At 40.9% G+C, this 14411-nt stretch overlaps 3 protein-coding genes across 3 annotated transcripts; 1 reads left to right on the top strand and 2 right to left on the bottom strand.

The window, feature by feature from the left end:
* Window positions 1–2847: 2847 nt before the first annotated feature.
* On the bottom strand, window positions 2848–3432 carry LOC131285126 (peritrophin-1-like). The gene has a single exon (XM_058313987.1). It carries the CDS (start codon window positions 3430–3432, stop codon window positions 2848–2850), a length of 585 nt encoding a protein of 194 aa, XP_058169970.1.
* Window positions 3433–7608: 4176 nt separating this feature from the next.
* LOC131285125 (probable chitinase 10) lies at window positions 7609–8832 on the top strand. Its single transcript, XM_058313986.1, has 3 exons — window positions 7609–8336; window positions 8408–8519; window positions 8602–8832. Exons 1-3 carry the CDS (start codon window positions 7609–7611, stop codon window positions 8830–8832), a joined length of 1071 nt encoding a protein of 356 aa, XP_058169969.1.
* Window positions 8833–10953: 2121 nt separating this feature from the next.
* LOC131288377 (myb-like protein Q) lies at window positions 10954–13907 on the bottom strand. Its single transcript, XM_058317506.1, has 4 exons — window positions 13252–13907; window positions 11749–11941; window positions 11513–11671; window positions 10954–11435 (listed from the first exon to the last, which is right to left on the bottom strand). Exons 1-4 carry the CDS (start codon window positions 13905–13907, stop codon window positions 11214–11216), a joined length of 1230 nt encoding a protein of 409 aa, XP_058173489.1. The 3' UTR covers window positions 10954–11213.
* Between the last annotated feature and the right edge of the window lie 504 nt (window positions 13908–14411).

The following is a 14411-nucleotide window of genomic DNA, read 5'->3' as shown; positions in this document are numbered from 1 at the left end:
ACCTAGTATTTTGTAGATTAAGAAAATATAATCTTAAACTTAACCCCAGTAAATGTAAATTTTTCAAATCAGTCGTAACTAATTTAGGGCATAAGATAACAGATAAAGGTGTTTTTCCTGACGAATTGAAATTCGATTAAGTAAAGAATTTCCCTACACCTACAAACGGAAACGAAATCGGACGGATGTTCATTTTTGAGCGTCCGGATTAACTTTGGGCCCAGTGTAATTTTACATGCCTCGGACCTTATTGATTATTTTTCGTAAAAATCCGTACAGATGTGTAGCGACGTTAATTAGAGCCAAATCATTAATATAAAACATCCTTATTTTTACTGTCATGCTTTCCGCTACATGCTTCTGCTGCACAAATATATTAAAAAATAGCAATAACACGAATAAGCTTCAAACGCAAACGAGACGAAAAAGTAACCGCAGTTTATAGAAACAAAGCTGGTACAAACGTTCCAATAAACCCGTAAACAATCACACATACGCGCACGCAATGCGTACCAGTGCGACGAAGAGAATAAAAACAAAAAAAAACATAACCCAAAAAAACTAACGGGTCCAATAGACCCATGCACAATCACACATACGCGCATGCAATCCGTACAAGTGCGACAAAGAGAATAAAAATAAAAGAAACATAACCCAAACGCGCCGCGATATCCGCGCCTCGCTCAGAGCAAACGGCCTGCAAAAACTAAGGAGAGACAAGAAGGAGGACACGAAGGGGAAAGTCTTACCCTTCAACTTTGCCTAAGACCGACACTGGCGGACCGACACTGGCGGACCGACACTGGCGGACCGACACTGGCGGACCGACACTGATCGACCGCCACGACTTATAGATTTGTCAGTCCCAAGGGACCTACGTGGCGTGAACGAAAACTTCACCCAACGGAAACGGTCAGTCCCCAGGGACTGACATGGCGGTTAACGTGTTACCAACCGCATTAAACGAACATGTTTGACCATCTAACTTATCAGTTTTACAATGTTACTCAATTGTCGGTTCATGGACATAAAACATACTGTGTTTACTGAGCCACCGGTACAAATGAGTTTAAAGAGCCACCAGTACAATTGAGTTTGATGAGCCACCGCACAATTGAGTTTGCTGAGCCACCAGCACAACTGAGTTTACTGAGCCACCGCACAACTGAGTTTGATGAGCCACCAGTAGGTGAGCCACCTCAGTAGGTGAGCCACCTCAGTAGGTGAGCCACCTCAGTAGGTGAGCCACCTCAGTAGGTGAGCCACCTCAGTAGGTGAGCCACCTCAGTAGGTGAGCCACCTCAGTAGGTGAGCTACCTCAGTAGGTGAGCAAGCTCAGTTGGTGAGCCACCTCAGTTTTTGTTTCAGAGAGGTAGCTCTCTGCTCAGTGAGGTGAGCAGAGCGGCTCAGGTAGCTCATTTGCTCACTACACAACACTAGTCAGGAGCCTATTATACTTGCGTTTGTCATTTAAGATTTCTACTGCTAGCCCCTGCATGTATGCAGTATATTGCACCATCCTACACTATGGGGGCCGTAAAAGCCGGGCGACATAAGAGACGAATCCCACTGCCGGGCAAACAGTCAAAGCCTTTATAAACAAAAAAAACTGCCGGGCGATGACATTAGTTAGAACCACCAGTTAGAATGAGTCAATTATCGAGGGGACTTACTGTATTCAAAGCGACAAAGTCTAGTAAGCCTTTAACGGCTCTTACACCATGTTTCTTATGTCCTGCTTTAATCAATTCAATCATTTATCAATTTGTCATGCTACCTTCTCTATCTGATACTCCCATATTTTATATTTCTAGATCAATTCTAGGACGTATACGTTGATAGACGAATAACAAATCACTTGCATCTACATGGTCTCTCATATACTATCATACCAATTCAAACATCGAATATTTAATAACACTTAAGATTTTCGTGGACTTTTTTATTGAAAGTACTATTTGTGTAGATCAACTACAGTATATTTTTGGGAACCATAGCGCATCCAATTTTTGCACTAGGTTCAAATGTTTTTAAAAACCGTTTCATGCGTTTATATATGGACATATTTTTCTGGTTAATACTTGAAGGTATGTATTACTGTAGGGGGTCAGCGACAGCTGAGCTGTAGAGTCGGTTGGAAAATCGGACCATAAGGTCTGGAGCACACCAACTTGACGGTGTGAGTTCGAATCCCAACCGAGACCATCCATTTGCACAAAGTAAAAAAAAGTGTAGTGAGCATGGCTAAGACGTTCATTACGCCAAGATGAAGATGAATGAATGCAATGCAATTTTTTATTTTAATATCAATAAAAAAATATTGCAAAAAGTATAGTCTTTTATTCAAAAAAAGTAAAAATATCTATAAAAAAGCAATATTTTGAAATTCAGTGATTTCAATAATTGGCGTGAACGGTGGGATTTCAATAAATATAAACATACATCGTTATACTTGATAAATGTTTGCTCATTTTTATTTTCGATAAGAACATAAGCACTTTAAATACTGTAACTCTACTTTCGAGATTAATTAATAACTAAATCCATCAACTTTCCTGCTGATTTAAGCGATGATATTGCCCTTCGAATGATTTTTTCTCTCTCAGAGCCTAAAATTAAACAATGTTATAAAATGATTAGACAGGATTAATTTAAAATAATTGAACATCATTGCAGTAATGTGGTTTCAAGACTGATGACAGATGTATGACAGTTATTAATATGTGACAGATGCAAATCGTTAATTTTCAAATGTACCTTAAACTAAACTTAGACATGAAATCGTGTAGATTTATCAATGGAATTATACTGATAAAATAGCATTTGAAATTCAACAGCAAAAAATACTCACGGGCAATTAGCAGACTCTGGGAAGTCACAACGCTCGGTAAGCCGATTCCAGTGCAATCCAGGAGAGCAGAATCGCTGAATTGGGGTACCACCCTGACACAGGAAGTATTCGTCGCAGGACTGGATACCGGGGATGAAAACCACTACGTTGGGGTTGTCGATCGCTGGGCAACGCATACGGCTGCAATCGACTCGCGCCTCGTTCTTGCACGCCTGCAATTCCGCATCGAACAGTTCGCCCTGATTGCAGGCACCTATGAACGAGATTCCATTCGAGCAGGTGATGAACTGCTCGCAAAACGTTGGGTGCGGGAACAGCTGCACGCCAGTTTGTTGGTTACAAACGTGACAGAACACGTTTTGTGGAAAATCACACAGTTGCTGCGCCTCGTTGAAGTAGAATCCCGGTGGACATTGGGCCGGCGTGGGTTGCTCACTCTGGCAGAGGTAGTATCCTTCGCAACTCGAAAAATCGTTAACAAATACACCTTCGGCCATACCCTGGCATGGATTACGTTGCGCTGTTCCGTGTCCAACAAAAACAGCAAGGATTATGGAACAAACTATTGCTTTTTGGTTCATCTTGAATGCGAGTTCTCTTTAGTTCAAACTTGGCTGTCGTACTGACTCCGCTGATGTTGACTTTGTGTCATTTATACGCTTCAGAATTTCAAACATATCCACCTAGCTTTGAAATGGGGAGATAGATTATCTTGTAGCAATGATGCGGAAACTTTCTATCCTACGGTATTACTTCCGCCAGACCATTGTGTGGTGGCTAATCTTATCGAAAATGTTCCTGCTCCCTCGTTAATTTTAGAAAAAGGCCACATAACGCTTACGCTGCATATTACTACAGTTTTCATGCCCATTCTAAGGGCATCGGGTCACTCGTTGTTTATTTTGCTACAGCGGGCAGGTGATTGAAAAACCCGGCTAGTCATATCCCCGATTGATTCATGTTTTTTAAATGTCACCTAATTTCAATCAACCGAGTGGTGAATTGAGTCATATGAGTTGTGGACCTTAATCCCTTCAACTCATTTCAAACTAAATCAATGTCAATGTGTGTCATCAATGTGTGTTCAAACTAAACATGTCAATGGGACATTCTTTAGTGAGTAACATATCCAAGTGAGTTTAGCTTGATGCGTATGGAGCTCTAGTCTCATTTATGTATTCAAATACTCTTCTCATAACGATTTTAATCAATTTTTTAATTGAATCCCACTCCCACATAGAGCTAAATTCCTTACAGGAACGCCAGCTGCATTAACCGATCTACTACATTAGGAGCCAATGAAACTTTCTGAACAGAATAAAGTCTTCCTCCTTCAATCACTAGCAGAAAATTGCAACTTTTATTTTAAATATATTTTAACATACTTTCTTTTCATTTGAAAAATAATATGTTTTCAAGCTCTATCAGCAGTAATCTTCTTCTTCTTCTTCTTCTTCTTGCCGTAACGACTTCTTGGTCATTCCTGCCCGTTAAGGGCTTACGAGACTTGTTTCCCTATTGTACGTGGATAGTAAGTCCTCTCGTACAGGGGAGGGTTCCGGTGTCGGTTGGGATTCGAACCCACGCCGTCGAGGTGGTGAGCCCCGGGATGGTCGCAGATTCCAAGGATGGTCGCAGATATGTTGTGACGCACTCAATAAAGTCATTCACAAACACTCCATCCGGACGCCCTGCGCTGGGACTTAAAGCACCCTGCGCTAATATTTCCCCCGTAAATACGGCTACAACCACTGAGACAAAAATACTTCGATTCATGGTTCGAACAAGGGAAACGTTTGCCGAAAGAATGACAAAATTTATTTACACAGTAATCTGAACTTTGTTGTCAGATGGCACCTAATGAGCTCTTTAAGATCGTTAAGGAGAACTTAAATTTGAAATTTCTGTAATATATCCCATCGCTACTGATGGCGAGCCCCATAAGACCTAAAAAGTCCAAAATCTTAATCTCTTCGCCACCGATTCCGCCACATGATAAATTACCGTAAAATAAGTTTATTTTTGTGCTCTTCTTTTGATACAACATTTTCGTTACCTTCCACTGTCATTCAGCCTTATGTGTTTCATTAACCTCTAGCTCGACCACCCAGGCACCTGCGGAGGAATTTGATTAGCAATTCGGCAATGCAGGTCATGCAACGAACGACGTAAAAAAGACACATCATCCCAATAAAATGTCTTAAAATAGAAATAAAAGGGTAAAGATATGGTGTGCAAGACAACCGAGCCTAGGATACGTAATCAGCCAACTAGTAGGACTAGTATTTAGTAGTGAGCATGTGAGCTACCTGGGTCATCTTTGGTAGCTGTGCAATATACGGGCGAGTCATTTACTTAGGTGACACAGTTACTCACCCACTCACCTGCTCACCAATTCTGGTGGCTTCTCTATACTGCTCATATAGCTCAAGCTCATCTACTCAAGTGCCTTATCTACCGAAGTGAGACAGCGAGCATAACTGAGTTTACTGAGCCACAGAGTACAACTGAGTTTAGTGAGTCATCAGCACAACAAAGTTTGCTGAGCCACCTGCAGAGCAGAGTAAACTAAGCCACCAGTACAACTCAGTTTATTAAGCCACCACTACAACTGAGTTTGCTAAGCCACGTCAGTAGATGATGAGATGAGTTGAGCCACCTGAGTCGGTTAGCCTCTTCAATATGTTGCAGACTTTCGTCAATGCAACACTTATCTGAGCTAGGCGACTCATTCAACTCACCAAATTGAGCAAAATAATTCAACTCTGCTTACAAAAAAAAGTCCACTACAACACTCCACTGGACTACTTCTCGGTGGTGTCAATTCGAATCCCGACAGAGACTATACACTCCCCTGTACGAAAGGACTGACTGACTATTCACGTACGCTAAGGGAAACAAGTATAGTAAGCTATCAATGGGTAAGCTTGATAAAAGACGGTTGTTACCACAAAGAAAACGAAAAACAAGGGTAAGAAATAGTGGAAAAGCAAAGATTGAGACACATGAGTAAATCCTGTACAGTTTATGCACTTCGATAGTCTCAATAATCGGTAGGGCTTTTTTTTATTTATATCCAAAACATAAATATTTTATCAAATATAATTTAACATCCTTGATGGAAACATCATTATCCTTCTTTCTGTAAAGTAACATTTTCGATGAAAACACTTCAGTCCTAGTTTACGGTAACGGTGGCACTGGAACGGGGTTTGGATCGGACCCATCAGCACAACGCGAATTCTCATTGGGAATATTGCACAGCGATTCCGTAACATCGAAAATAAGTCCCGGTGCGCAATTTACTGGCGCATCACTCTGGACCCCATTGAGGCAGACGAAATACGATACACAGTTGGCGGGATTACCGATGATGTGGAGTCCCGTTGGCGGACATGTCGTCGGTGATGGAATCGAACCTTCGATCTATCGTATTTAGAAATATACAAAAAGATTAGTTATTCTCTTGCTGTACATAACTCTACACAGTATACTTACACATTCGACGGTTTCCTCCAACTCACATCGTCGTGTTTCGGGATTGAAAAGCAGCGATGGGGCACACTGGGCCTCTTGAGCTACTCCACCGATACAAATAAAGTACCTGGAGCAGTCAGTCGGGTTTGGCAGAAATGTTGGTATAGTCGGGTTCAGGTTGGAAGGGCATACACCAATCTCACAATCGACATTATCTGCAAAATCGCAGACAGCTTGCTCGGCATCAAACAGAAGCCCCTCTGCGCACTCGCGCAACGTGCCTATACCTTGGAAACACAAGGTGTAGAAAGAACACTCTCCCTCAATGGGCACAAGAGTCGGTTCTGGACTGGTGGCCGATTCTTCCGGACAGATTAGGCACTTCACATTCCAGGGATGGTCGCAAATTTGCTGTTCCTCGTTGAAAACGAACCCATCTGGGCAGGTTCCTCGGATTGCCTCACCCCGGAAGCATGTGAAAAAAGCGGCGCACTCAGTAAATTCATTCACAAACACTCCATCCGGACGCCCTGCACAAGGGTTTAAGGGACCCTGCGCTAATGTTACCCGCGTAAAAACGGCTACGACTACTGAGACGAAAATACTTCGGTTCATGGTTCCCCCAATGAAAACAGTTGGCCAATGAATTTAGCGAATGTTTGGAGATGTGCACTTTGTGGTCAGATGGCACCTAATGACTTCCTTCAGACCGTTTTGGAGTATTTCTATTTGAAATTCCCCAATCGCTGCTGATAGCGAGCCCTATAAAACTCGATAATAGTCTGAAATCTTAATCTCTTCGCCAACAATTCCGTCACATGATTAAATAACGTAAACTGATTTTATTTCCCGTCTTTTTCTTGATACACTATTGCCGTTACCTTCGGCGAGTTTCAGTCTCGCCGTCATTCAGCCTTATATACATTCATTAACCTCAACCTCGACCACCCAAGGCACTGGCGAAGGAAATTGATACGTAAAAAACACTGGAATGCATATTCATTCAACAGCGCCCAAATAAACTAACCGACGGCATAAATCCATGCAGGTGCCAGCAGACTTTCGGTATTAAAGGTAGATTAACGTTTGCCACCAATACGATTATCGATAATCATTGGATAAGATAAGATTCGCAAAGGCAATTCATTACACGCCGTTAATGCCCGTCGAATAGGAAATACCTTCTAGCGATGGCTATACTGAAACAGTACATCAGTTGATGTAAGCGAGTCCACTTGACGAACACTTGACGAGTGTTCGAAGTTTCCTTCCGATTAAAAATGGCCGAAAGTCAGCGTCGTTCGGTCCTTTGCTCCTTGATCATGCTAGTGACATTTGCAATGAGTGGTCAATCATGTCCACAGCTGAGAGAATGTTTTCCAGATAGAATCGTGCCATTGGACTGTAAAAGTAATTCCGGTTTCGACTGGGTCATGGAAGCAAGTACTTCCGACTGTAGTATGTACCTAAACTGTTTCAATGGAATCGGAGTGCAGAGTTGTTGCCCGGTTGGACTATATTTCAATCCGGACCTAATGAAATGCGATGAACCTGAGAATGTGGAATGTGACATCGTACCGCCACCGTGTCCCGAGGACACAACAACGAGCATCCCTGAAGGAGACACTACCACTGAAGGAGGTACAACGCCAGATACGGAAGAAACAGACACTACCTCGGAAGATCCAACCACAACAGCACCAGATGAAACAACTACCGAAGCTGCAGAAAACACAACCATTGATGAGGGTTCAGAGCTAGATGCCCTATGTAGTGATGCTGCTACCGAAGCGTACGTAGTACTGCCATACCCGGAGGATTGCAACATGTACGTAGAGTGCCAGAACCGAGAGCTGATCTCTGTGGAAAATTGTCCCGCCGGGCTGCACTTTAATCCTACCAAGTCTGTTTGTGATTCTCCTGATCACGCCGAGTGTTTGGATTACGTTTGTCAAGACAATCCTGAGGGAAAATTGTTGGAATTGTCCAGCGTGAACGACTGTCGGCTGTAGGTATCAACTGTGGCTGTACATACAACCATCTATAAACAGTAAAGATTAATCAACGATATTTTTCTAGCCACTTTTTGTGCGTGGGTAATACAACAATCGTACGTCTCTGTGCGCCAGGCACGGTGTTTGACGGCGAGAATGGCTGGTGTATTCCAGACGATGCGGAAAATCCTTGTCAGGTGGGAACATACTAGCTTTTTGACACACACCAAATTTTGGTATCATTGAAATGACGATAATCTTCGTTTCATTCATTTGCAGCGTGTACGACCACCAGCACCGCCAACATCAGTGATAGACCAATGTCGAGCCGATAGCGAGCTCAAGAAAATACCTCACCCACAATTATGTGACGTATATTATCGATGCCTCAATGGACGACTATTTGTGCGACAATGTCCACCCGGATTATTGTTTGACAATGATCGCGCACAGTGCAATCTGGCAGAGAATGTTTCCTGTGTGGAGCAGGAGAATGAACTAGCTCAATGAGCGAAATAAAAAAATCATAGCTTAATAAACGACCTCTTTCTAGTATCATTTTCTAAATTCCATTGTTTGTAGCAAGAATTGTCAACCTTATATTAGTGACGCGGGTTAAAACTATTTCGCATCATGACGTTGTCAAAAACAAACCCAAAACAGTCAGATACATCACAATTTCTTCTGTGTATGTTTCGATTTTATATCGTTATCATCGAAAATTCTAGAAAGGGCGTTATCAGTTGTCATCTTCCTTCAATCTACATCAATACACGATAAATGCATTGCTGGACCGTTGACAATCCTGCTCGTCTAGTGTACTTCAAAGCACTTAAATGAAACTGCAAAGGGTTTTTATTTTAGGTTTTGCTTTCAACTGTTTCCCTGGAGAAGATCATTCCCAAACAAATCATGAGTCGTAAGTAGGTCTTCGGGCTCGTAATCAGAATGATAGAATGAGAATCTCTCAGCTGAATCGATATTTTTCCGGATACCGTAGGTACAGTTTGTGTTTTGGTGCTACTTGCGATCACTGCCACCGCACAAGATTGTGCCAGATTCGACCATACCACGTTTGTTGCCGATAGCACAAAGTGCCACTATTACACTGCTTGTGTTAACCGAACTGGCACCCCGCTAGTTTGTCCGTCCGGGTATCATTTTAACGCCGAAAAGCAACTGTGTGACCATCCTAGTCGAGCCGGCTGCATCAAGTGCCCTTTGTCTGGCTTCGCTAATTTGCCCGTTGATGGGAGCTGCAAAAAATTTGTCCAATGTTTCATAGGAAACCCTGTCGATCGTGAATGTCCAACGGGGTTGCTGTTTGATCCGGCATTAGGACAGTGCAATCTACAAGCTCGTGTGAAGTGTAACTGATTCCTCATCTGCAGGATACCGTAACAGAGAACCTAAAGCTCTGTGAAGCTTCCAGAGTTTCTGTTTTCATATCAATTTGAAACTTATGCGACTTAATTATGTGAATAGTGATCAAGCTAAAGTGGAAATAATGTGTAGTTCTTCGAGAATTTTTAAAACACAAAAACCCAACGAAACATGAAGTTTTATGCCATTCAATGTCCATTGTCTTCCTTCCTCATTATTTCCGGGAGGAATATTAATTTTACACTCTTAAAAAATAACATGAATATGCTGGGGATTGAAATTAAAATTATATATTTTCAAAACATAAATATACCAAAATGAGAAATTTGATTTGAAATCCTTTTCTTACCCTTTGGTGTATAATGATCCATACTTTACGAAATATAAATACTTATTTTGGACTGTTTTCTATATGAACCTTCTCAACACTATCTGCTATGAAATCTCTTCGTAAGATGTTCTATCTTTTCCTGTCACATTGAAAGAAATTAATATAAATCTATGATACTTTTTAACTATATTTGAGCAAGGATTTGAGCGATTTAGAAAGAAAAAGAGCAATCATAACCTAATAAGACTCACCAAAATTTTTACTTGAGATGTGGTAGTACTGCACGTTCAGACAAAGAATGGAGATTCTAATTAATAGTTATAGGGATGGGTATTTCTCAGTTTGTTTCTTCCTAAAAATTAATATTCAATCAAAATATCATCAATATGAGTGATTCATAAGGTGGACATTTAACACGTTTAAAATAACCCAAAATCATAGTATAACAAAATTAACAGAACTCGAAAAAAAAAATCAAATGCATAGGCCGTGAATAAAAAATATCTCTAGTTTATGCTTATTTTGATTTTCCAACTTTTTGTCAAATTCATATGTTGTTGCAACCATCTATTAATTGATTGTTTGATTGCTTTTGTTTGCAGTAAAGTTTCATTAGAACATATTAGACAAATTAAAGAAACTGCCGAATAATACTTTTGCGTCACTTTTTTAATCAGTAATTGTTGTATTGATAGTTCCAATAAAAGTCACACTGTCTGAACCAGCCATTCAGTAAAAAAAAAACATAATCCATTCGCTACCCTCCAGCTTTTTTCTATCAATCTACTCCATGTGTTAAGTTTCTTAGGCATCAAATATTAATTTAATTATCTGTGGTACACCACACTTTTCGAATGTTTCGGTAAGTATTTCACTGGACTATCTTTTCATATGTTGTGAAGAAGCGTTCCCTAGATTATACTCCTCTTACAATACTTTGAGCATCCGAGTTTTGCATCCCTGCATTCACGATGGCTTTGCCCAACTATTTTATTTCTTATTTAACCTTTAAAAACCCTTATATACCGGATAAGCACAATGTGCATTCTATCTGTCTCTGTCATCCCTCTTCATTTGTGTTGGACTGAAGAAGGAGGTCGATAGTCTTCTGTAATAGGTGTAAACGTGAGCAGTTGTCTTCAACGGCCCGTGTATCCCTCAAGTGGTAGGCTGATAATTAAATCACTATTTTATCGTACGAAGGGGGTGGCATTTCTTCCGCTTCTTTCGTGGTCTCCGGTAGCAGTATCGCAATATGGTACGGTGGTGGTGGTGCTACAATACTTGCAAGCGAAGCCTGTTGAAGGCCTCCCGTTGTCGCTAAGCCTCCGATAGGTCCACTTCCGGTACTTCCGTTCAGCAATGGTGACGGATTGCCGCTTATAAGTTCAGGGTTGTTCTAAAAATAGATGCACCGAATACAGAACAGAAAATGTTGGCCGGTGGTTGTAAGTTTTAACTGACACACGATATTACCTGCAGAGAGCTTTGCTCGGCATTGGAGATCGTCTCCGATATCACATTGTTGCCAGAAATTTGTTGATCACGCGGGCGCCTCCACAACGAAACGGTGCATGCCGCAAGAAAGAAAGTTGCCGAAAATGCGCAAAATATAAGTACTTCTAAGCCGGTGCCCTATAAGAGGAAAGGAATAATAGAAGAAAAACCAAAATTATCGAAATGGTAAACACACATTCGCAGGTTCATCGTACCTGATGATCGAAGTAAAACTTTGCCCCGGCTACAAACACTGTAGCCAGGGCCAAGGACGCCCACATGCCGCATTTCAAGTGCGCCGGAAGCAGCTGCGCGTCGTGTCCGATATGCGGTGGAGAATGCTGCCCGATACCAGCTAAATTGGTGTTACTCTGATCAATCTCAGCTCCGGAAGGATGTATAGGTGCACTATTTTAATGAAAAACGCAAACATTTTTTATTGTTGACGATTTTGAGTGAAACTGAAACAGAACATTCAATTTCAGATACGCAAAACAAAGCACAAGTTGTTAAAAATACAAAACTTATTATATTTCGGCGTTAACAGTATGAACAACACACTTTAGTGAAAACTTTACACAGTAAGTAACTGGAACTTTATAGTGACAGGCAATCCGGAACTTGTCACGAAACTCATATATTGTTACACTAATGTAATGGTAGGCTATGGTAAATGTACAAATGTGTGCTTTAAAAAGCTTGGTCTTTTTGTTATTTGTTTAAAAACAAGCCTTAGTATTTGTTTTACATCCAAATTTCTTCAAAAAAAATTATACTAAAAATATGTTCTAAAAACGCTCGGCGTTGACGTGCCGTCGCCAACCAAAACAACATCCGGTTGTCGAACAATAAACTTTTTTTATCAAGCTGTATATAATCCAAGTCGGCAAAAATTGAACGTTAAGTCACCCAGTAGCCTGATAAGAACGTATTCAACGAGGTCATAAATTTTCTTATCTATTTCTCATTATCTTACGAGTATGACTAAAAAGCTTCAACTAACCAGGAAGTGTTTGAGCCATGAGAAAAATGTAATCGAAATCAATATTTGGAACAAGATTTTGATTCATATCGTAAAGTTTGATAGCACAGCAGAAGTATTTTTACAACTAACCTAGATATCAAGTCTTCAACCCAATAAAAGATGATGAAGATTTTGAACGTCATTGAAGGGAAAAGACAATTCGTGCATACGTTATTCCTGTTTCTCAGAAATAACAATCATGGACAGTTAGAACTCATTTTCAAAGTGCCGAATACAGAGCCATAAAAATTGATCTTACACTTCTTCGCTAAACGCCCCTTAAACATTTTTTAAAGTAGCTTTTTCACTTGTTTTCCTCAAATCAAATATTTTAAGTTAAACGATCTCTTGGTGAATCACACTTCAACAAATTAAATGCAACCTTACAATCCACGAGCTTAAAATTAAAGAAATGTCAAAGGTTATGATAAATGATCCACTGTGCCTAATTTATTGGAAATTTTAATATGGAAAAGTGAGGCAATGAAAAACCTCTAGCTTAGAAAATAAGTTTAAGCCAAAAATAACAAATACATCTTTTAAATCTTATTCCTTTTAGTGTTAGACACTATTATTATCCAATCAAATACTTGCGGCCTGTACTGATTTTAAACGAATTAAATAGAAGTCACATGATGAAATATCAGCTAATCATGTACTAAGAAACGGGGCAAAACGAACAACAATCATTTACCTGTAGATGTGGTTCATCGACACAGGTACGTGGTAGTTGTGGGCATTGGGAGAGGTGCTGTGCGGCAAATTAGGACTGGACTGCGGATAAGGCGTTGGTGCTGGCAGCACATTGCTGTGGGAATTGTAGTGTCCACTGCTATGCAATTGCACGTGATGTACCTGTTGCTGCTGCTGTTGTTGCTGCTGCTGATTAGGTGGCTGTAAAAGCACCGAGTTCGAGAGTTGCTGGGCGTGACTCTGCCCGTGCTGTGGATGGTGCGGATGATGATGTAACTGCTGTTGCTGATGATGATGGTGATGATGATGATTCTGATGCTGATGTTGACTTGGTGCGGACGTGTGATGTGTCGATGTGGCAGACGGATTTGCTTGAGATTGTGTGCTTTGTTGATGTAGTTGCTGCTGTTGCTGTTGCTGGAGTTGATGCTGTTGTTGCTGTTGCTGCTGCTGCTGTTGTTGTTGCTGTTGTGTTCGGTATAAGTGCGGACGGCTGCAGTCGACCGTTTGAAACCGATGAATTGGGGTGACCATTGATTTCCGGGGCACTCGGCGTGGATGACCGAAGCCAAGACCGCCTCCACCGGATAAAGATGCTGCCACACGAGCTCTGCCGAAACCACACGCTTGCGATCGTTTATCAATCCAAAAATGCATTTCCTTTTCACAGCACCGTTGGTCAAGTTGGTTTCCCTTTCCGTGAACCGTTCTTCCTTATTGTTTGTATAAATGAAAACTTCTGGCTAGCTAAATGATCCTCTTAGCGATGCAGCTAATAATGGGAGCTATATCGGTTTCTAGCAATTAAACATTTAATACTGCTGTTGGCGTTGACCCCGTCATTATGGCGTTACCGCTTGCCAAACGCCTGTTGGCTGTCGGTACTCACAATTATCAAGTAGGTTCAATATGAATGGTTTGGTCGTTCACATATTGAACCGAATATAACCTGTAAAAGAGGCGTTGATTAATTTCCATGATCAATAAATCAACATTTAGCTGTACATGAGTACGATTTAGCACAGCGATAGTTCCAAAAACAATTGTAATTATCCTTACGATATCCGCCATCCTAAGGAGTAATATTGTACTGCACATGTTAGAACTGTTACTGGTGAAAACCGTGAAAAATTCAATGAGCTGTATTGATACTATTTTATG

This window comes from Anopheles ziemanni, chromosome 3 (assembly GCF_943734765.1).
Source record: "Anopheles ziemanni chromosome 3, idAnoZiCoDA_A2_x.2, whole genome shotgun sequence".
NCBI lineage: Eukaryota > Metazoa > Arthropoda > Insecta > Diptera > Culicidae > Anopheles > Anopheles ziemanni.
This window is presented reverse-complemented; position numbering and strand designations above follow the sequence as displayed.

Coding starts and splice junctions, on each gene's coding strand:
- LOC131285126 (XM_058313987.1), bottom strand. CDS start 3,432: ATGAACCAAAAAGCAATAGTTTGTTCCATAATCCTTGCTGTTTTTGTT.
- LOC131285125 (XM_058313986.1), top strand. CDS start 7,609: ATGGCCGAAAGTCAGCGTCGTTCGGTCCTTTGCTCCTTGATCATGCTA. Junction 8,337..8,407: donor AGCGTGAACGACTGTCGGCT/GTAGGTATCAAC, acceptor ATATTTTTCTAG/CCACTTTTTGTGCGTGGGTA. Junction 8,520..8,601: donor ATGCGGAAAATCCTTGTCAG/GTGGGAACATAC, acceptor ATTCATTTGCAG/CGTGTACGACCACCAGCACC.
- LOC131288377 (XM_058317506.1), bottom strand. CDS start 13,907: ATGCATTTTTGGATTGATAAACGATCGCAAGCGTGTGGTTTCGGCAGA. Junction 11,942..13,251: donor TCGATGAACCACATCTACAG/GTAAATGATTGT, acceptor TCATTAAAATAG/TGCACCTATACATCCTTCCG. Junction 11,672..11,748: donor AGTTTTACTTCGATCATCAG/GTACGATGAACC, acceptor TTCCTCTTATAG/GGCACCGGCTTAGAAGTACT.